Below are 21,959 nucleotides of genomic sequence, written 5' to 3'. Positions count from 1 at the left end.
GTCCTTTATATATATATATATATATATATATATATATATATATATATATATACCCCGTTTTTAAAATTTATTTTTTTTAAATAGTATAGCCGGGAGGCAAATCTTATTTTGACACGCGGGCACCTAATAGCTGGGCGGGTCCCTTTTTTTAAATTAAAAAAAATAGTCCAATCGCACGGCTTTACCGTTTAACACATGGCGCCTAGGCATTGGGCTGTTCCCTTTTTATATATATATAAATAGTAAAGCCGGGAGGCTTTACTTGTTTGACACGTGGCGCCTAGGCATTGGGCGGGCCCTTTTATATATATATATATATATATATATATATATATATATATATATATATATATATATTAAAATTAGTATAGCCGGCCTGCTATATCCGGTTTTAAAATTTTTTAAAAAATAGAATGATTATACTCAGCTAATTCGGCAAATTTCACCGGCATAGATCTATGCCGACGAACTTTCGTCGGGAGAGGTGTTTTTGTTTTTTTGCCAACTTCTTTAATTTAATATATGTAATTAAGTAATATCTTAGTCTTTTTGAATTACTTTAATTAGTAATTATGTTTTAATTATTATTTCTTTAGTGAATATTTAAATATGTTACTGATTTCACAAATGACTTAATAAATAATAAGTACTTGAAGTTCAATGGACGAGAGGTGGTAGTATTCTTCATGTAAAGTGTTGTTTGAAAAGTGAAGCAATTATCAAGAACAATCCAACTCAGCATGCAATTCTCTACGACAAATAATGTGTGCAGTAACAAAATTTAGTATTACTCGAGAGAATGAGGTTGATCAAAGGCAAACATTCCCACCCAAAAAAAAATTGAACCCTCTAATTGATTTACTTTGAAATTTCTCTCTTTGATATCTGCTTTAGATTTTGTAACTAGCAAGTTAATATCTATAAATAGTGTAGCCATGCCCCTAAACTCAGTTTTAATTAAATATTTTTTTTTGAATAAATAGTACAGCCGTCCGGCTATACTCGGATTTTTAAATTTTTTCCTAAAAATAGTATGGCCACCCGGCTATACTCGGTTTTTAACTAATTTTTAAAAAAAATAGTATAGCCGCTGGCTTTACATTTTGACACGTGGCGCCTAAGCGCTGGCCGGTTTCTATTTTATATATAGTATAGCCGCGCGGCTATACTAATTTTGACACGTGCGCCCTAACGACTAGGCGGGTCCTCTTACGTCTTTTTCTTCCAAAAATAGTATAGCCGCCCGGTGAAACTCGTTTTTCCTAATTTTTTTTAAAATAGTATAGCCGCACAGCCGTACATGTTTTACACCTGGCGCTTGGGTACTGGGAGGGTTCTTTTTTTATAAATACTAGTCTCTCCGCACGCGCTTCGGCGCCTGCGAGAGGCTTTATTAAAAAAAAATTAAATTTATTTTAGAATTAAAAAAGACAATGGATAGTTGTGTTCCATAAATATAGGATCTATTATCTGATTTTTCTTTTAATTTTAATTTTTTAAAATATGAAAAAATGTGAATTTACTATATTATCCTCATTTAATTAATAATTTCAATTCTTAATGTTTGCATTAACCAAGGGCATTTTCTGGTATTTTGAATGTTTCACCATTCTCTGCCTTTTGCTTTATATATATAGATATATAAATGGTACAGCCAAACTTAAAAAATAGTATAGCCGCACGGTTATACTATTTTTTAATAATAAAAAACCTTCTAAAGTACACCGCCTGTTCTGACGGCTAAACAAAGGAACAATAACAGCAAACAACTTTGCCCGGTATTTTCTCGACAACCAAACACAACGCAAAAGTCTGAAATCTTTGGTACCTTGGACGAAGGAATCGGCCTCTCTGTATAAAGAAATGAGGAAGACGAAGAAAAATTCTCTCCTTCAATAATGAGGAATATACAAAGATCTATAACACTAGGAAACAAATCCATAGTTACAATAGGACTAACCAAAAAAAAAAAAAGGAAAGTAAAATTACAACCGAGAAATTTATCAATTTCCTAAAGGAAATAGAAACAAAAAACACCTTGCACAATTAGGAACATCTTGAAAAAACCTATAAATATGAGGCCAATTTTAGAGAGACTTCACCATCACAACAAGGCGCAATGGCAAACAACCTCACTTCGGCTTTCACTTTTGCTCTCATCCTCTGTGTTTCAGCTCTTTCACTAATTCCACACACCACCTCACTATCAACCTCATTCCAATTCCCTCCAACCCAATCCACAATCCTCCCTGACCCTTCAAGCTTCTTCTCTGCAAACCTCCTCTCCACCCCTCTTCCCACCAATTCTTTTTTTCAGAACTTTGCTCTCAACAATGGTGACAAACCTGAGTACTTCCACCCCTACAGCATCAACTCATCCTCCTCCTCTCTATCTATCTCCTACCCATCTCTCTCCTCCACCTCTGCTTTCATCTCCCAAACCTTTGTCCCTGACCTCACCATCTTCGCCTCCCAAACCAGCGCCAACTTAGCTACAGCAAATAACAGCGGCCGTGTAATCTCTGCCTTCACTGATCTCAGTGTCACCTTGGAATTTCCCTCCTCCAACCTTCGTTTCTTCCTCGCTCGAGGAAGCCCCTATGTCACCTGCAATGTGTCTAGCCCCACTGCGGTTTCTATCTCAACCATTCACGCAATCCTCGAATCCTATTCAAGCAACTCAAAGACCAAGTTCACCGTCCATCTTGACAACAATCAAACATGGGTTATGTACACCTCCTCCCCAGCTAATTTGACTAGAAGCAGCCCATCAACATTAACTTTTTATGGCTATTCTGGGAATATTCGGATTGCATTGGTGCCGGGTTCTGATCCAAAATACGTGGCAATCCTTGACCAGTTTAGTTCTGCATACCCCATTTCTGGTGAAGCTGTGTTCACAAAGCCATTCACTCTGGAATATAAATGGGAGAAGTATGGACGGGGAGATTTGCTTATGCTAGCTCATCCTCTCCATCTTCAGCTTCTGTCTAATGCTACTGTTTTGGAGGATTTCAAGTACAAGAGCATTGATGGCGATCTGGTTGGCATCGTTGGTGATTTGTGGGAGTTGAAATCTCATAATATATCAGTCACTTGGCATTCAATCGGAGGTGTCAAACAAGCCTCATACCCTGAAATTGTTTCTGCGCTTCGTCGTGATGTCAAGGCTCTTAGTTCGACACCAATAACAACTGAATCGTCATACTTTTATGGGAAATTGGTTGCCAGAGCAGCAAGGTTGGCTTTGATTGCTGAGGAGGTGGATTGTCTTGATGTGGTTCCAGCAATTAGGAAATACTTAGCGGACGCCATTGAGCCATGGTTGGATGGTACTTTAAGTGGGAATGGTTTCTTGTATGATCCTAAATGGGGTGGACTTGTCACCCAACAAGGATCAACCGATCGCGGTGCAGATTTTGGGTTTGGAGTTTATAATGATCACCATTATCATCTTGGATATTTTGTTTATGGTATTTCAGTGCTTGCAAAGATTGATCGTGCATGGGGGAGCAAGTACAAGCCTCAAGCTTACTCTCTTGCAGCAGATTTCATCAACATGGGCAACCAATCGAATTCAAACTATCCGCGGTTGAGATGCTTTGATCTGTACAAACTACACTCATGGGCTGGAGGACTAGCTGAATTTGGAGATGGAAGGGACCAAGAGAGCACAAGTGAGTCAGTGAATGCTTACTACTCAGCTGCATTGATGGGCTTAGCCTATGGAGACACCAATCTTTTCAATAGTGGATCAATGCTTACATCTATGGAAATTCAAGCAGCTCAAATGTGGTGGCATGTAAGAGAAGGAGATACACTTTATGAGGAAAAGTTCACAAAGGAAAATAGGATTGTGGGAATTTTATGGGCAAACAAGAGAGACAGTGGACTTTGGTTTGCTCCTCCAGAGGCAAAAGAAATGAGGCTTGGAATTCAGTTGCTGCCCATATCCCCAATCACTGAGATCTTGTTCTCTGATGATGGCTTTGCTAAGGAAATTGTGGAATGGGCATTGCCAGCCCTGAGTAGAGAAGGAGTTGAGGAAGGATGGGAGGGCTTTGTCTATGCCTTGCAAGGGATTTATGATAAGGATGGTGCTTCGGAGAAGATTAAGAGCTTGAAGGGTTTTGATGATGGAAACTCTCTCACTAATCTCCTATGGTGGATTCATAGTAGGAACTTAGGTTCACAGTAGGATCTTTGAGTTCATTTTTGTTGATTAGTTTTTAGGTTGTGTTTTTTCATTATTATTATTTTTTTAGGTTCACTGTCATGCATATTTGACAAATTCTTATGTATGTAACTTAACAAATCAATTAGAAGTTCAATTTATAGCAATGGTTATGAACTATACATCCACCTCCTCCTCTCTGTCTCTCTCTTACCCTTCTCGCTTTTCCAACTCTGCTTTCATATACCAAACTGTCAAAGCTAACTTCACTATCTGTGCAACACGCAAGACCAAGCCAAAACATTAACATCTGTATAGCTTTTCAATTCCTTTCATGCCAAGAAAGATATGCGTTCCAAATAACAAGCTACAATGTTTTGCTTAATCTGATGTTCACACAGGAGAGACGTGCTCACAAAGGAAGCGTTATCTTTAAGTTAAAAAAACCCACTAGTGTGTTTTCACAGCATATACAAAGAACTGAACGAAAATGCCATTGTAAAGAAAAAGGCTCTCTATTTTGATAATCTCATGTGCAAAAAGTTCTTTATCTTTAAGTTCCTGACACGCAGTTTTTTCAAGTCTTTAATTTTTATATTAAATACGAATCTCTCCTGTAAACAGTATTGTCAAGTGTAATTGATCAATACTTGTTGAGTCTTCTTGAAAGTCTCTCACACTTAATTATGGGTGGGCACGGTCCAATTTTGTTTGAACTAAAATCACGGAAGAAATCAAACTGACCACTCAAACTTAAGAAGAAAAATAGGAACAGCGAACAAATCTCTGTTTAAAGAGTATAGCTAGCAACTCTGAATATTATGAGTTAAGCGATACATTGACCTGGGGAGGAACCAATCTGACACACCAACAATGGAAGTCCAAACTTGAGCTTGTAGTTATTTCTATTTATGTTCATGCCTGATTTAAGCACTTCAGCAAATCATGAACATAAATTATGGTTAAGGACTAAGCATTTTTGTGAGAGTGAAAGTGCTACAATTCACAAATACCAGAGTCAGAAAAATTACAAAAGTAATTTCATGCATTTGTGTGTATATGTGTACAGAACACACTACATGAGCAAGAGAACATATAAATACCAGACTAGATTGTAAGAAGTTTCAGCTCATCTTAAGACGCGTGCAAAGAAAAAGCATAAGATATGAGGTCCTCGGAAGAAAAAAAAAAAGGCTTATGAAATCAAAATCTTTACAGGATATGAAGAATTTTATTTAAAAACGAAAGCAAAGAGTAAGCCAAGACTAGAGCCCTGAAACACCAGACCAGAACTAGAGATTCTATAAAGGAAAAGGATTCTTATGATATAAAATCTCTGTCCCCATATATTTCACAAAAATAAAAACCATATTTACGTAGGTTTCCCTCAAGAACCTTGTGGTGCAATATATTTCTTCTCAAGTATCGAACCATATATCCTCAACTTTCCTAGACTAGAACTTAGATTTTAAAATACAACTCAGTTATAGAAGAGCAAAGAATTACACCAAACATGGGAAAGCTTTTTAAAACACAAAATTAAGATACCAATATCACAGTGACTCGAAGCAATCTATCAATCAGAATCTGAAGGAACTAGGATGCTACTAACTAACTAGTAGACCTTGCAGCTTTTGGTGTTCTGGAACAAGCACTCACAACATACCATGTTATTCCAAACTACACACGTATGTCAAACCATATGCAAGGTGCATAGCTTTGATCAGCCTTTCACACCGATACATTCTCAAGGTGCTAGGCGGGAAGACACCGCCGCAATTTCATCCTAATCGTAAGGAGTAGCCGCCAGGGAGTTGGGCGCCGCCTAGGCCGCCTGGGCTGGTCTGGGTTGGCGTTTTGCCTTTGAGGCGTCGACGCTTACGGTGGCACTGAGGCGCTTCATCAAGAAAGACCGAGAGAGAGAGAGAGATGAAGTCGAAACAGCGAGAGGAACGAGTGTAGGGCCGCCAGGGAGTTGGGCGCCGCCTAGGCCGCCTAGCGCCCGCCTAGGCCGGCTGGGCTGGTCTGGGCTGGCGTTTTGCCGTTGAGGCGTCGACGCTTAAGGTGGCACTGAGGCGCTGCATGAAGAAAGACCGAGAGACAGAGATGAAGTCGAAACAGCGAGAGGAAGGAGTGTGGGGCCGCCAGGGAGTTGGGCGCCGCCTAGCGCCCGCCTAGGCCGCCTGGGCTAGTCTGGGCTGGCGTTTTTCCGTTGAGGCGTCGACGCTTAAGGTGGCACTGAGGCGCTGCATGAAGAAAGACCAAGAGAGAGAGAGAGATGAAGTCGAAACAGCGAGAGGAAGGAGTGTAGGATACGCTGGGAAGAAGAAGACATCTAACCTAATTTTTAAAATAACTAACGGGCTGGGTTTTGTAAAATGGGCTTAAGCATTGTCTTAAAATGGCCCTATATTAAAAAAGTAAACTTTTTTTAGCAGTTTTTGTTTTAAATTTTAAGATCAAGGATACAGAAAATACAAAAGTAAAAGTCGTATTATATCAAGGTAAATACACATCTATTAGGAGAGATTCTAGGCATTCTAGAAACTTTTAAACCACGAATATAGAGATAAGTGCTTTATCATTGACGTTACAAGCGCGTCCTACTTTCAACTATCTCCACATATGCTTGCTGGCGTTTAAACAATCTACGTTGTAAATGCTAAACTTTAGAAACAAAAAATAGGATGAACAGAGAACAAAACCGTAGAAAAAAACTGAATGGCAACCAAACCTCATATAAATTGAGTGTCTCTTAAGCCAATATTGAATACAATACAACTATTGGAGCCAAATTAAGTAAGATCATGGGGATTTCAAGCATGAACACATTCATCCTCTGTTTTCTCATTGTTGGCATGGTGGCGCTGAACGAAGGAGTGGAAGCTGGGAGGACCAGCATTAACCCTGGAGTTCTTGACCCATGCCTAAAACCAGGAGGGCCACATCCTGGTTGTAGTGGTCCTAGTGGCAGCAACGGTGAACGTAAAACCGCTAACCCCTACAATCGTGGTTGCTCGAAAATTAATCAGTGTCGTGATTAGAAAGGTTACTTAAGTTCTAATTATGGCTAGCTAAGCCAGGAAAGAAAAAGAACTTTTTAATATATATGATGTACGTGGTTTATGTTCTAGGGAGAACAAGGGCCTTTCATGGTGAAAGTCTCAAGGGGTTTTATTTGTATTGGATAAGTAACGTTGTTGAAAGAAGTGTTTTGCTTTTCTAATATAGTAATGCATATGTGCTTTTTATTCTTGCCCCTTCAAACAGAAACAGAACTTTTCATATGCTTTACCTTTTAATTATTTAAAGGTGAATACTAACTAATATATTAAGAGATGGTGATCATGTGGCAATCATAATGTTATGTCATCTTCAATTTGATAACATTCAGAGTCACATCTAGATAACATAATGAAGTCCTCCAAATGTCATTCCTTATTTGGTGACCCGATCTAAATTAGAGGAATTGAATTCAAGTCAATTCTTATGAGTCCCATTTAAAAATATAATTTATATAACACGCCAAATGACGGTGAAGATATTAATTCAATTTAATTGGAATAGTCCAATCTGATCTACCAAACAAGGCCAAAGTAACATTATATTGAAGAAATGACAAATAGCATAATGAAGTCACAAAACACTTTCGGTGGACATTCATGATGTATTTGGGAATGGGAAGAATTATGAAGTGTTTGCTTTCTCTGCTGAGAGACAGTAAAAGAAGCTATCTACAATGCATAATTGGTCATCGAAAACTTGGAAAATTTTAACCCAATTGATCAGCTCGAAAAGTTTATAACTTTTATCTTTAAATTTAATTTAGGGTTTTGCGCAGTTTTTGCCCCCTTAACTATTTCCGTATTGTCAATTTAGCCCCTTAATAATTTTTTCGGTAAATTAACGATTCCAATTGTTTAAAAATTGCCAATTAAGGACCCACCGTCAATTTTTTAAAATTCTATATCCAAAAATTCCCACAATGTATCCGTCACTTGGCATTCAATCGGAGGTGTCAAACAAGCCTCATACCCTGAAATTCTTTCTGCGCTTGGTCGCAATTAAGGCTCTTATTTCGACGCCAATAACAATTGCGTCGTCTTACTTTTATGGGAAGTTGGTTGCGAGATCAGCAACGTTGGCATTGATTTGCTGAGGAGGTGGATTGTCTTGATGTGGTTCCAGCAATAAGGAAATACTTGGCGGACGCCATTATTGAGCCACGGTTAGATGTTACTTTCAAAGTTAACTATGCTTCTCGCTTTCCAACTATGCTTTCATATACCAAATTTTCAAAGTTAACTTCACTATCTATATAGCTTTTCAATTCCTTTTCATGCCAAGAAAGATAAGCGTTCCAAATAACAAGCTACAATGTTTTGCTTAATCTGTTGTTCACACAAGGAAGCATTATCTTTAAGTAAACACAACCACTAGTGTGTTTTCAAAGCATGAAAAAATAACTGAACGAAAATGCCATTGTAAAGAAAAAAGCTCTCTACTTTTATAATCTCATGTGCAAAAAGTTCTTTAAGTTCCAGACATCTTCAACTCCATAATTTTATTAAATACGAATCTCTCCTGTAAACATTATTGTCGAGTGTAATTGATCAATACTCGTTAAGTCTTCTTGAAAGTCTCTCACACTTAATTATGGGTGGGTGCGGTCCGAGTTTATTTGAATTGAAATCACGAGAGAAATCAAACTAAACTAAACCAGACCACTATTGAGTGGTTTGATTCAGGCGGTTTGGCTATTTAGATTTGAGTCAAATACTTTTTTTAGTTTTTTTCTCCTAGTGATTTAGCCTAACAACCGTACAAAATGAGAACATTTGAACTAAACAAAATTAATATTACACTTTTTAGTGTAAAAATGAAACCCATTAATTCTTAATAAGTTCTATTGATAATAATCCTTTTAACTTATGAGTTCTTTGGGCTCTCCTTTATCTACTTATCGGCCCAGCAAGACCAAAAAAAAAAAATGAGGTATCCTATTTTGTCTTGGTGATTAAATATAACTTCAATTTCATACAGAAGGGAAGACTATCATTTTTATGCAATATGTAATCCATTGATCTCTTGAGAAAACTGTAAGTGGTGATACTTGTAAATACACATCTATAAGGAGAGATTCTAGGCCTTCTAGAAACTTTTTAACCGCGAATATAGAGATAAGTGCTTTATCATTGAAGTTAGAAAATACAAGCGCCTCTTACTTTCAACTATCTCCACTTATGATTGCTGGCGTTTAAACAGTCTATATTGTAAATGCTAAATACCCTCAAACTTTAGAAACAAAAAATAGGATGAACAGCGAACAAAACCACAGAAAAAAAAAACTACATGGCAACCAAAACTCATATAAATTGAGTGCCTCTTAAGCCAATATTGAATACAATACAACTATTGGAGCCGAATTAAGTAAAGATCATGGGCATTTCAAGCATGAAGACATTCATCCTCTGTTTGCTCATTGTGGGCATGTTGGCGCTGAACGAGGAAGTTGAAGCTAAGAGGACCAGCATTAACCCTGGAGTTCTTGACCCATGCCTAAAACCAGGAGGGCCACATCCTGGTTGTAGTGGTCCTAGGGACAGCAACGGTGAACGTAAACCCGCTAATCCCTACAACCGTGGTTGCTCGAAAATTAATCGGTGTCGTGGTTAGAAAGGTTAATTATGTTCTAATTACGGCTAGCTAAGCCAGGAAAGAAAAAATTGATTATGTTAATATATATGATGTACGTGGTTTATGTTCAAGGAAGAACAAGGGCCTTTCATGTTGAAAAGTCTTAAGGGGTTTTATTTGTGTTGAATAAGTAAGGTTATAAAAAGAAGTGTTTTGCTTTTCTAATACAGTAATGCATGTGTGTTGTTTACTCTTGACCCCTTCAAAAAGAAACAGAACTTTTCATATGCTTTACCTTTTAATTATATAAAGGTGAATGCTAACCAATATATTAAGACATGATGATCATGTAGCAATCATAATGTTATGTCATCTCCAATTTGATAACATTCAGAGTCACATCTAGATAACATAATGAAGTCATCCAAATGTCATTCCTTATTTGAGTTCAAGTCAGTTCTTATGAGTCTCATTTAAAGATATAATTTGTAAAATACGCCAAATGACGGTGAAGATATTAATTCAATTTTATTGGAATAGTGCAATTTGATCTGATCTACCAAACAAGGCCAAAGTAACATTAGATTGAAGAAATGACAAATAGCGTAATGAAGTCCGAAAACACTTTCGGTGGGCATTCATGATGTAATTGGGAATGGGAAGAATTATGAAGTGTTTGCTTTCTCTGCTGAGAAACAGTAAAAAGAAGCTATCTGCATAATTGGTCCTCGAAAACTTGGAAAGAAAATTTAACCCAATTGATCTCCACGAAAGAATCCGGACACTTACAATGGCGTCTGGTGTCTCCTGTCTCAAGAGTCACTTTCAGAAAGATAATGGACCATAGATCAGCATGACAAGAGCTGACTCAAAAGAGCACTACCAAAAAGTGTCAAAATCATAAAGTGGCAAACATCTATGCTTCCTCTTCAATTTCATGACCACATATATAGAGCCGTTGGCACTTGGCATTGCCATAAAAAATTGCAATATATTAGGAACAAGAAAAAGAGGTACAGCGAGCAGGGTAGGAAGAAAGCAAGAAAATAGCCGTTGGAAGAATGCAGAAACTACAAGCAGTTGTGACAAAAACAACTTGACTTCCGCCCCAAAAAAAAAAAAAAAAACTTGACTAGCTGAAGCCTAAAAGCTACCACCCTCTATAAATCATCCCTAAATCATAAATAGATTAAATATCATGAATAAATTTTCCAAGAAGAAAATAGCAGCTTATTTCACCCTCTTACATGCGCTCATAGTTTTGCACCTGGGAACTTGCAGGATCCATAACCTGAAACACAGACAGATAACCCATAATAAGGACAAGCAGACTGTAATTGTACCTCAAAAGAAATTATAATCTGAATACTTTTAATTCTCAGGCTAATTCTTTTTTCTTTAGGTGAATATTACTTACTTGGGTCCTTGATGGTTTGAGTGGCAAGCCCTCCAAAGTAACAGCTGCCACCGACCTTCCTAAACTGAGCCCAATAGGCGCTGAACGCATAGCTAGCGTGCCAAACCAACGAGTCGGGTTTAAAACACTTCCCTCTGGGTTGAATCGGGTCGCAAGTTTTATTCCCCTGCGAGCAGGCGTACGATAACGCCGACGCAACCGCGCTCCTGTTGGCTCCCTTCGCCACCATGCACCATATCGGCCCTTTGTACGGCGCATTGTTCGTCGCCGCCGGCAACGGCCCGTACTCTGACTCGGGCGTCTTCCCGCTCAAATCAATCGGGTACACATTTGACCCGTTCGGGTACAACAACCCGAAATTCCGCTCCGTGCTTGGACCCGGTTTCGTGTTCTCGTTGTAGAGAGCGAAAAGGAAACTCGGCAGCACTGAACCGGGTCGGGCCGGCGTTCCGACCGGCGGTTTGGCGTTGAACTTTTTGACGACATTTCGGTTGTAAGTGGCGGCGTTGCGGATGTTAGCGCCAATCTGGTCGTAGTCGCCGCCGCTGGGCCAACCCGTTTCGGCGATCCAAATCCGGATATCCGGGTAGCCGAGTCGCTTCATCGCGAAAATCAAAGCGTCCACCATTTGGTCGAATAGGTTGTGGTAGGTTAGGCCCGAAACCGGGTCTTTGACTGTAATGTTCTTGGATTCGAACAGAGCGTAGTCTAAATTGATGTTGGTGGGATCGGAAGACCAAGGGAAGTACGTGTAGACATCGACGAAGAAGAAAGACTTGGTCTTGTTCACGAACTGCAACAGGGGTTTGATGACGGAAGCCGAAATATCGGACCGAAACGTACCGTTTGATGGTGGGAACGATGATTCGAGGACGTCCATGGCCAATGGGGTCCCGACTTTGACCTTTGTGATGCTATGGGTTTTGAGAGCAGCTTTGATTTTGCGCATTGCCGGGACGAGATTGATCCAGATTGTTTTATCGGGTTGGCTGAGAATTTCGTTTCCGACGAGGAGGTACCGGATCAGAGTCTCGGGGTAAAAGGGCACCACATTGGCATGGACCCATTGGTCTGCGAGTGTTTGATTTGAGGAGATGTTGTTGATGAGCTCGTTGGGCACCATCATTGAGACTTGGAGGTCTGTGTTTCTGAGAGCTTCGAGGATTTTAGGGTTGGCATCATAGATTTTGACTCGCTTGGCTTTGAGGGATTGGATGAGCTTCACCGACTCTGATGGAGATGGTAGGTTGTTGCCCAGCTGGCCATAGTTCACGCCCACCTTGGCTGCGAGCTCTGCACCTGCAAAATACAGAAGGGTTTAGAGCAAAACCCAAAATGAACAAAACCCATGTCACATATTTTGAGATTCGTAGAGGAAACTTACTGGAAATGGAGACTAAGAAGCAGAGGATGAGCAGGGGAACAAAACCCAGCTCCATTTTTATTCTGCTTGATCTCAGTGTAAATTTCAAGCCTGCCAGAATAAAAAGATGATCTTTTTAATAAAATGTATAAGTTCGAAGCAGAAACAGATGATATGGAGCTCAAAGATTGGATCTTTGGAAGGAGGTGGGTTTAGGTGATACGTTGGAGTTGAGGTGTTTTAAGGACTGAGAGAGAGGATTGGGAATATAACTTTTTTGAAAAGATAAAGAAAAGAAGGAAAGGGTAGAGAGATAGAGTGATGCTAACTGCTTAGAGAGAATCTGATCAGATGGCTGAAGTTACATACTGGGCAAGAAAAGATCAAAGATCAAGGATTTATTTAGAGCAGAGAGAGCGAGGGAGAGAGAGAGAGAGAGAGAGAGGAAGTGGGGCCTGTTTAGGGTGTTTTATTAGTAACTTATTGAACAAATCCCTTTTGCTCGGTTTCCATGAAGGAGAGGAAAGGTGGAAAATGGCGAAAAGTCTATTAGATACCGACGAATGGTACAATTAGCCGTTTGAGTGTTGTTGGCAGCCTAATAAATTTGCAGCTCAGCAAGAGGAAGAGAGGAGAGAGCTTCTCATATACACTTGTTGTGTAGCAGATAGCGATGTAGCTTGCGAGACACAGGGGACATCAAAACCTGTTTTTGAGGGACAAAAATGGCTAAAGCTGGTAAAACCACAGCACCATTTATTCTTGGTGGGTGAGGTTGAAATTGAAATAACTTTCAAAGTGTAAAAGACAACTGCTGCTAAACTTACACTGTCAGCAGCATCATTCAATTTTGCATGGTTCCATTTTAAATACTCTTTCTTCTTGTACCATTTTCTAATCTTTCTATTTGTCCTTTCCCTATTACCCAAAAAATAAGAAGGCCACTGGTCCACGTTTAGGCCACCAATGTCCTCAATACATTAAACTACTGATTTTGAGGGGTTCCTCCAGGTCAAGATATAATTAATCAAAGAGATTATTTTAGAAGAAACCAAGCAACAAAATAGAGGACTTTCGTGAGGAGGAAAGTGGGACGCAACAATTGTCTGCAAAACATGTTACCGGTACAGTCATGCCAATGTCTTTTAGTATAAGATAATAAAAAAATTGCGCATTACAAATGTAGCACTCTAGAAGTCAAGAACTAACTCCATGTTAGGGGTGACCATTTTTAGGGCATAGACCAGATTGTTGTCCGATCCAATCTATCTGGTAGGAGTTGACTCGGTTTTTATCTTTTATTTTGAGCATCATGGCACTTTGGTACTTATATTAAAAATAAAATAAAAAGTTTCACTGTGATTTTTTTACAAAAAACAATCGATATATTAAATTACTCTAACTTAATCTAATTCACGAGAAGATAGACTCAAAATTGGGTGTAAAGGGACCTACTCACTGTCATAGCCAACTGGACTTTATAAAAGCAAAATACGACTCTAGCTATGAGCTAAAACATTTTCCGGGTACAACCGGTAACCCGCTCCAACCTAGAGGGCCAAATCTTCTCGGATCCAGGGTTATAAACCGGTTCTACCCCGAGTGATAACTTGGGCCATATTTTTGTTGGGTTCAAAATGCATCTAAACCTCCAATCCAATTTGACTCAACATAACCCAAATATTATTCCTCCAATGACTTGGGGCACAGCCCTATTGTACCACACCAAGGCCCAGCCCAATACCATTCTTAGTCTAACCCAAACCCAATAGCTCCTCCCACCTCACCAAACGCATCCCGCCATTACCAGACACTCTCCCTCGCTCTGCAATAATGCCGGTGACCATACGTCGCCTTCTCACCGCCACTCTCAGAACCCCGAATATTCTCTCTCATCCACGCCCAGCTCTCTCCTCTCGCCAAGTAATCCCCCAATGCTCATTTCCGCTCACCCACCCGTCACTCTACCACCGCCTCCTGTCCTCCTCATCCACCGAAAACCCTAACCCTCCAAACCCGCTCAGAACCCGAACCCCACTAGAAAAGCAATTCGAGACATGGGTCCATAAGCTCAAACCCGGGTTCGGGCCACTCGAAGTCAAGGAGGCCCTGCAAGCCCAATCGGACCCGGATCTCGCCCTCGACATTTTCCGGTGGACTGCCCAGCAGCGCAACTACAAGCACAACCAGGCCACCTACCTCACCATGGTCAAAATCCTAATCAACGGCAAGAGATTCCGGCAGGCCGAAACCCTAGTGGAAGAGGTAATCGCCGGAGCTTGTGAAATTAGCGTGCCTCTTTATAATTCCATGATTCGATTTTGCTGCGGAAGAAAGATGCTTTTCAATCGTGCGTTTGATATTTATAAGAAAATGTTGAACTCTGAGGATTGTAAACCCAATCTTGAAACTTATGCTCTGCTATTGAACTCATTGCTTAGGAGGTTTAATAATATGCATGTGTGCTTTGTGTACCTGCGTGCCGTGCGGTCTTTATCGAAGCAAATGAAGGCATGTGGAGTGATTCCTGATACTTTTGTGTTGAATATGATCATAAAGGCTTATTCAAAGTGTTTGGAAGTTGAAGATGCAATGCAGGTTTTTCGCGAAATGGGATTGTATGGATGTGAGCCGAATGCGTATACTTATGGTTACATTGCTAAAGGGTTGTGTGAGAAGGGGAGGGTAGGTCAGGGTTTAGGGTTTTATAAGGAGATGAGAGGAAAAGGGTTGGTGCCTACCAGTAGTACATATATGATTGTGATTTGCAGTCTTGCTATGGAACGGAGATATGATGATGCGAGTCAGGTTGTGCTTGATATGTTGAGTAATTCCATGTCTCCTGATTTGTTAACTTATAAAACGTTATTGGAAGGATTGTGCCGGGATGGGAAGGGTTCCGAGGCGTTTGATCTACTAGAGGAGTTCAGGAAAGGGGATAGTAAGATGGGTGAAAAAACTTACAAGACTTTGTTAAATGCATTGCATTTTGTAAATGGGGAATAATTCAATACTGGTCCTTTGAGTTCAGTTCAAATCGTATATACCCTATCCTTGGTTGGATTCATATATGAGATTTGAAATCTTCAAATATCATATGAGATGCCCAGTTTTGATGATATGGGCGATGCACATTGGATGTAATAATGTGACTTTGGCTGAAGATGTATTAGCATTTATGTTCTGCTATGCGTTTTGGCGGCTCTCTTGAATCAATATTCAAGGATGAGTTGGGATTGCTCAGAATGTTATGGAGGTTAGTTTCTGCATTTCCAGGATACATTAGAATCGAGGAGAGTAGAGTTTCCTTCTTTTGATTGCAGTGTAAGGTAAACAATTCAAAATTTCAAGGAGACTTGCTTTGTTTATAATGTTGTTGGATGGAGTTGGAACTAAAGTGAAACTCTTTTTGAGATGAAGTGATCTTACAGTCATCCATTGTTTTGCCTATCTTGCCTGTCTTCAGATTGATACTTGGAAATCAAACCCAGAGGATGGCATTTATTCAGGTAGACACTATACTTGTCTATCTAATATGGTCATGCTACTGAGATTTGGGATGTTATAAGAAGTTGGTTGTAGAACCTTGCATGGCTTGAAGTTTTGTTGATCAGTTTTTTATTCCCTGAAGAGGATGTTTGTAAGTTTTTTTATTTTGTTTGACTGAGTTAACAAAAGAGTGTGTAATCAGCCACAGATCTTGCCCTTTTATGAAAGTCCTCATTTTTAGGTCCTTAGGTGAGCGGGATTGTATATTTCTAACTGAAGTTTACATCTTTGTTAAGACTTGTCCTTGGCTAAGAGATGCCCTTACTTCCGAATATTCAATAGCACAGTTTAATTGAAATGAAAACACATGATTGATTTAAAGACAAGTGCAAAATATAGGCGAGGAGAAGAAATGGTTGGTGGTTGTGCTAAATATCAAGGAAAATGAAGCATCATTGGCTTTATAGACTACGCCGATCTCCTATTAAAATTGGAGATTCCAAAGAGTTTTTGTTCCTTCGTTATAGCTAAACGGCATTACAAAGACGGAGGAGGGGAGGGGAGGGGAGGGGGGGGGGTGTGTTTTGTTGTGAAATTTACCTAAAAGGAGAGGATTTGTCCAACTATCTAACTTTAATTGGCTTAATAATCTTGAAGAAGGATGGGAGGCAACTGAAATATTCATATAGCATCCTGAGAGAGAGAGAGAGAGAGAGAGAGAGAGAGAGAGCGCATTTGTTATATCAAACAGCGCATTTGTTATATCAAACATCAACAAATTAGGAAATCCAAATATGTGAAGTCCCCAATGATAAATGGATGTGTATATTCATTTAATTTTTTTTAACATAGTCACGACTCACGCTTGATAGTTCTAAGTGCCATGAACTAATGTAATTAAATTGAACAAATGTTATGACTGTTGTTTATTAAATGTATAAATATTTGAACAAATGTTATGACCGTTCTATAAATAACATTGTAGGCCCAAAAAATTCAGGGTTTGGCCCAAATAAATTCTCGGCCCAGTGTGACACCATATTAAGAAAAGATCCGGTTCGGAGCACACGAAATTCGTCATGCACGCTTGCACGAGCCACAACCACGTGCCATGTCAAATAAATATGCAATCTGCCACGCTATAGCCTATAAAATGCATTGGCTCTACGAGCCCAAGCTAATTATCCAATCAAGCATCATATCCCTTTGCAAAGACGACAAAATTCAAGCACGCCAAGCGACATGCAATGTCGAGCGAAAATCATTATTATTACACCTAGCCACGCTACAAGCTTAAGTGGGCCCAAGCCACTCAAATGCCCGGGGCTTGCTTGAGTGGGTTGTGGCATGGATGGTAATAAATTGTCATGGGGCCCATTGATAGGCCAAGAAATGAGGATCCCGGGTTGCTTGGGAGCCTCGGGACTCAAGCCCATTTCTTAGGCCCAAATATGTGGGTAAGTGCAAAAGAGAAAATAGCCCATTACCTTAGTAAAAATAACCCATTACCTTAGATAGCCCACGAAGCCCAAATATTTGGTGAACTTAGCCCACTTATTGGATAACTTGACTTTCTATATTAAAAGGCCCATACAATTTGAATAAAGGGGATCCAAGGCCCTCAGCACTTGGCTGAAGAGGAGAGCCACGAAGAAGCCAGGGGATCCACACATGAAGGGCTGCTGGGAGGCTCCAGCACATGGAAGGAGCAAGTTCCAAGCAAAAACATTCAAGGGACCAAGGGATATTGGCACGCAGGGAACGATGCCATCCTTTGAACCAGCATACATGCCCATTTCTTTCTCCCCATCAGATCTAGCCAGGGAAAATGGGAGAAAATAAGGAAGAAAGATAGCTGAAAATGGGAGTCCTCCATTGAGGCGGCTGCGGGAAGAGCATTAAGCTCCCCAAAATCCCAAATTTTGTGAGATTGGGCAGAGGGGTTTTACCAAGATAAGATAAGTCAAAGGAAGGAGGGAGAAAGGAAGGGAAAAGCTTGGGCAAATTGGATAGAAACCATTAGGGTTTCTTGGAAAAAGATGGCTTCCAGCGGCTATAAAAGGAGCCATCTTCTACTCATCAAAACCAATCCACATCTAGAGAGCAAGCTTCCTCTCTCACCTGCAAAGCCCAGCAAATTCGTGCTCTATTCACCATTCTCCCTTATTTCCCCTCTTCTGGCAAATTACTATAGCATTGACAGAGTCTCTGTCAAGCTGCCGGAAATTACTAAAGCCACCCATCATTCTTCCCCATCTTTCTCCTTCTTCATCAAACCTTCTTAGAATCCTCTCCTCTTTCCCTTAGAACCCATGCCTCTCATAGGAACTCACAGCTCTCTCTCTCTTTAAGTGCTAAACTCATGACAATTTTGCTCTCATGCCACAAGCCTCTCATGCCAAGCTAGAAAATTTATACGTAAGTTGTTGTTATTTTCATTGGTGAAGGAAACCAAGGAGTTTCCTAAGGCTTCACTACCCTTTCGAGACATTCTTGGGGCTTGATCTTCGAACTCAGACATAGGGGGATAATTTCATCAGTTTGCTCCTTACGGCGGCCCAGCCCATTTGTAGCTGCCAGAAAAAAAAGACCCCATAAATACAATTCAACATAAAACTGGATCCTAATAATGTGTGATCTCGTTAAAATTTTGCCATAAAAATATTCGGACAAAATTTATTAAATTACACAAAGAGGTTCTATATGTAATTGGATGTAATTGGAGAAGGAAAAAAAATTACAACATTTGCTCAATGGATTCAAAGGTGCAATGTTGTAGACCAAAAATGGATGTGCATTTCGTTGACTGCCACGTAAGGCAAGAGAATTACATCGACGTGTTCATGACCAATAGGAGCAGGATTTGAGAGCCCATAAAATCGACACCCACCAAAAACACTCGAGACACTGAGACGGAGAGATCGCAAATATGGGTTCCGTTGTTGCAATGAAGGCCGTCGCCGTTCTCTTCTTCTTGTCTCTCTCCGGCTTTGGTAGGTCTCGTCATCATTCACGGAAACATCGTTAATTCCTGATTGTATTCATAATATTTCAATTTCATTGCTGACTTCTTGTTCTTTTTTCTTTTTCAAAATCCAGTTTTGGCCTACAAGGTGAAGGAAGTCAAAGAGTTGCAGATTGGTGTTAAGGTGAATTACGCTTTTCATTTTGTTCATCTATCTCTTTACTAGTCGAAGTTGCGATCCAAAACGCTGTTTTGATTGTGAAATTGTGAACAAATTTATAAATATGTTAAAAGGTAGCTGCTGGAGTTGGTTGATTTGTAGTTATATATGTGTGTGGATCAGCTGCTTGGTCGAGTTGTAAGTTTCTTACTTAATGGGTCATTGCAATTTATTATCTTTTTGGATATTATAATTGTTTAGGACTTTTGGGTATTTATCACTTCAGTTATTTTCATTGATTGGCTTAGTTTGGGTAGTTTTAGAAGGCTTGGGGTGTCCTGTGATACTGCTTGTCTTTTTGGTTTTAATTTGGCTGACTCCTTGGCATCTGTTGACATTGTTGTTGTTTCTTGTGTATGGATCGTTTAAACAAAGAGGGGTTTGATAGAGTTATATGGAACTATCCTCAATTCCTCTTTATTGATAATTTACCTTTATGTTGCAGTATAAGCCAGAAGCTTGTGAACTTCAAGCTCGCAAAGGTGATAAAGTCAGGGTACACTATCGGGTGAGCAGAATTCCTGAAACATATGCTTTTAAATAGTGTATGTTAGTAGATATATGCGTTAAATACTGAAGTTAATTGTACTCGGATTCAGATAAACATGTCATAAATAAAATTTGATTAGCATAATTTTTGTTTTTCTTGACAAGTTCAAGCCTTGAGTTCATATGCTTTTAAATCACCACATTGTTACCCGAGCTGAAAATCTAGTAGTATGGTTGACGAACTTTTGAAATGAGAGTGCTTTCCAGTTTCGAAGAAATTTGAAGCATTGATTAAGCATCCTAACAACTCTATTGTTATTTCATCATTCCTTGGGTCTATTTTTATAGATTATGCTGCCTAAATATTTGTTACTCCCGGGCTTGTATGTCTTTTTGTATGTTTTGATTACAATGGAGCATACTCAGTGAAACCTAATAGCATCTGGTTACATCCTTGAAGCTCTTATGAGACTGATGTATATGTACATTTTGGCCCTTAATTTGGTATTTTTTCCCCCAATGTTTATTGTCAGTCAAATTTCCATTCCCCACTGTGGTCAGCTTATTAATCCCAAAGGCTTCTTCAATATGAGCTAGGCATTTGGGAGGAACTAATAACAGTCCTCATCAAGACCTCTTGAAAATGTTCAGCATGTCCTCCCATGTTCTGGCAGATTGGATGTGACATAGTGCACTTTGACATTAAACTTTCCGTTTTCAGTATCTATTTTGGTAGTGGTTTAATGTATTCAATATCTAAATTCTACCCGCATTATTCTCGTTGGCTCACTATACATTAGATGAATGAGCCAATCTCTCATCCTATAGTGAAGATTGATTGACTAGTTTCTCTTCTTTGACCTTTGCAGGGGAAACTCACTGATGGAACTGTATTTGATTCTAGTTTTGAAAGGGGCGATCCAATCCTTTTTGAGCTTGGGACTGGTCAAGTTATTAAAGGTGTGTGGTGTGCTATTTAACTCAATTACATATTCTTGCGTAATTTTCTTATTACAAATACCAAATAGTTGGAATGCAGAGCAGAGGCAAACCCGTACTTTTGACAATGGTTCATATAGGAAGCATTTGATTATGCTTTATTAGTAATCAGTTTCAGATAATCCTGTTTTTTAGTATAAGTATATTGATTCACTTTTAATAGTCGTTTCTACTGGCCATAAGAGTTTACTGGGTTTTCAGCTTGTCAATACTCTTTAAAGCTGCTTCCCCTAATTTGTAATTAACGATGGGTTTTCTATGACTGTTTTTTATTGTACTTTATGTTCACGTTGTGTAGCTTGTATTTTATTCAATTTTTAATTAATGCTGGGAATATGTAAGAATGTTTCTAGATTGTCCTTGATGAGAGAGAGAGAGAGAGAGAGAGAGAGAGAGTTTTATCTATTGTGTCAACTTCCATGTGATTATGGCAAACATCAAGCATGATGGGTATGCTGCATCCTGGATGCGATGCCATGGGTAGCAATTTACTTGAATATTACATGTAGCTTACACAGTGCAAGTTCACTGTACTCTACTCTTACTGTTGGTTTGCCTGAACAAAATTTTTCTTACAGGATGGGACCAAGGAATTCTGGGAATGTGCGTAGGTGAGAAGAGGAAGTTGAAAATTCCGGCAAAGCTTGGCTATGGAGAGCAGGGTTCTCCACCAACCATCCCAGGTTAGTGTGAACCAATTCTCTTCTGCATCACTGTACTCAATTCTCTACTGGCTGTGCCTCTATTTAGTGTGAACCATATATGTGTAAAAGCAATGAAACGATTAGAGTGAATGCATATGAAAACTCAGGATGGCAAGATCTACATAATTGTCTTTACAGACAATGATGCTTATAGATAAAATATAGTTCAGAATCTCAAATGATTGTTCCTTGAACGTTACAGGAGGCGCAACACTGATATTTGACACGGAGCTCATTGAAATTTTGGGAAGAGGATCGAAACCTAAAGATGACGAGCTGTAGTTGGGGAATGATTTCTGACTCGGGCTGCTCCTTCGTTTTTCATTTCTTAGTTGTGTTCAAGAAATTACTTGTAACCAGTGGCTTGGTGAGCCAAAACTTTATTTTGCTTTACAATCATTAGCAGACTACACTACGTTTTTTTCAATGTACTTTTGAACTTAAGAGGAAATATGTTTTCTTACCATAATTTGACATGCCGAGGTGCGATGTTTTGAGATTG

At 39.4% G+C, this 21,959-nt stretch overlaps 4 protein-coding genes across 4 annotated transcripts; 3 read left to right on the top strand and 1 right to left on the bottom strand.

The window, feature by feature from the left end:
* The first annotated feature begins 2,068 nt into the window (after nt 1-2,068).
* Nucleotides 2,069-4,282, top strand: LOC110757032 (glucan endo-1,3-beta-D-glucosidase-like). Its single transcript, XM_021958549.2, has one exon. It carries the CDS (start codon nt 2,120-2,122, stop codon nt 4,196-4,198), a length of 2,079 nt encoding a protein of 692 aa, XP_021814241.2. The 5' UTR covers nt 2,069-2,119; the 3' UTR covers nt 4,199-4,282.
* A 6,500-nt stretch (nt 4,283-10,782) lies between these two features.
* On the bottom strand, nt 10,783-13,267 carry LOC110757037 (O-Glycosyl hydrolases family 17 protein). Its single transcript, XM_021958554.2, has 3 exons — nt 12,613-13,267; nt 11,229-12,527; nt 10,783-11,102 (listed from the first exon to the last, which is right to left on the bottom strand). The coding sequence occupies exons 1-3, from the start codon at nt 12,665-12,667 to the stop codon at nt 11,065-11,067; spliced, it is 1,392 nt and encodes a 463-aa protein (XP_021814246.2). The 5' UTR covers nt 12,668-13,267; the 3' UTR covers nt 10,783-11,064.
* A 1,097-nt stretch (nt 13,268-14,364) lies between these two features.
* On the top strand, nt 14,365-16,333 carry LOC110756961 (Tetratricopeptide repeat (TPR)-like superfamily protein). The gene has a single exon (XM_088245112.1). The coding sequence runs from the start codon at nt 14,425-14,427 to the stop codon at nt 15,595-15,597; it is 1,173 nt and encodes a 390-aa protein (XP_088101238.1). The 5' UTR covers nt 14,365-14,424; the 3' UTR covers nt 15,598-16,333.
* A 2,585-nt stretch (nt 16,334-18,918) lies between these two features.
* FKBP15-1 (FK506-binding protein 15 kD-1) lies at nt 18,919-21,926 on the top strand. Its single transcript, XM_021968374.2, has 6 exons — nt 18,919-19,073; nt 19,180-19,229; nt 19,711-19,773; nt 20,624-20,714; nt 21,332-21,436; nt 21,660-21,926. Exons 1-6 carry the CDS (start codon nt 19,010-19,012, stop codon nt 21,737-21,739), a joined length of 453 nt encoding a protein of 150 aa, XP_021824066.1. The 5' UTR covers nt 18,919-19,009; the 3' UTR covers nt 21,740-21,926.
* The last annotated feature ends 33 nt before the right edge of the window (nt 21,927-21,959 follow it).

Source organism: Prunus avium, chromosome 8 (assembly GCF_965620075.1).
Source record: "Prunus avium chromosome 8, drPruAviu1.hap1.1, whole genome shotgun sequence".
Lineage (NCBI taxonomy): Eukaryota > Viridiplantae > Streptophyta > Magnoliopsida > Rosales > Rosaceae > Prunus > Prunus avium.
This window is presented reverse-complemented; position numbering and strand designations above follow the sequence as displayed.

Coding starts and splice junctions, on each gene's coding strand:
- LOC110757032 (XM_021958549.2), top strand. CDS start 2,120: ATGGCAAACAACCTCACTTCGGCTTTCACTTTTGCTCTCATCCTCTGT.
- LOC110757037 (XM_021958554.2), bottom strand. CDS start 12,667: ATGGAGCTGGGTTTTGTTCCCCTGCTCATCCTCTGCTTCTTAGTCTCC. Junction 12,528..12,612: donor CTTCTTAGTCTCCATTTCCA/GTAAGTTTCCTC, acceptor TGTATTTTGCAG/GTGCAGAGCTCGCAGCCAAG. Junction 11,103..11,228: donor TCAAACCATCAAGGACCCAA/GTAAGTAATATT, acceptor TCTGTGTTTCAG/GTTATGGATCCTGCAAGTTC.
- LOC110756961 (XM_088245112.1), top strand. CDS start 14,425: ATGCCGGTGACCATACGTCGCCTTCTCACCGCCACTCTCAGAACCCCG.
- FKBP15-1 (XM_021968374.2), top strand. CDS start 19,010: ATGGGTTCCGTTGTTGCAATGAAGGCCGTCGCCGTTCTCTTCTTCTTG. Junction 19,074..19,179: donor CTTGTCTCTCTCCGGCTTTG/GTAGGTCTCGTC, acceptor TTCAAAATCCAG/TTTTGGCCTACAAGGTGAAG. Junction 19,230..19,710: donor AGTTGCAGATTGGTGTTAAG/GTGAATTACGCT, acceptor TTTATGTTGCAG/TATAAGCCAGAAGCTTGTGA.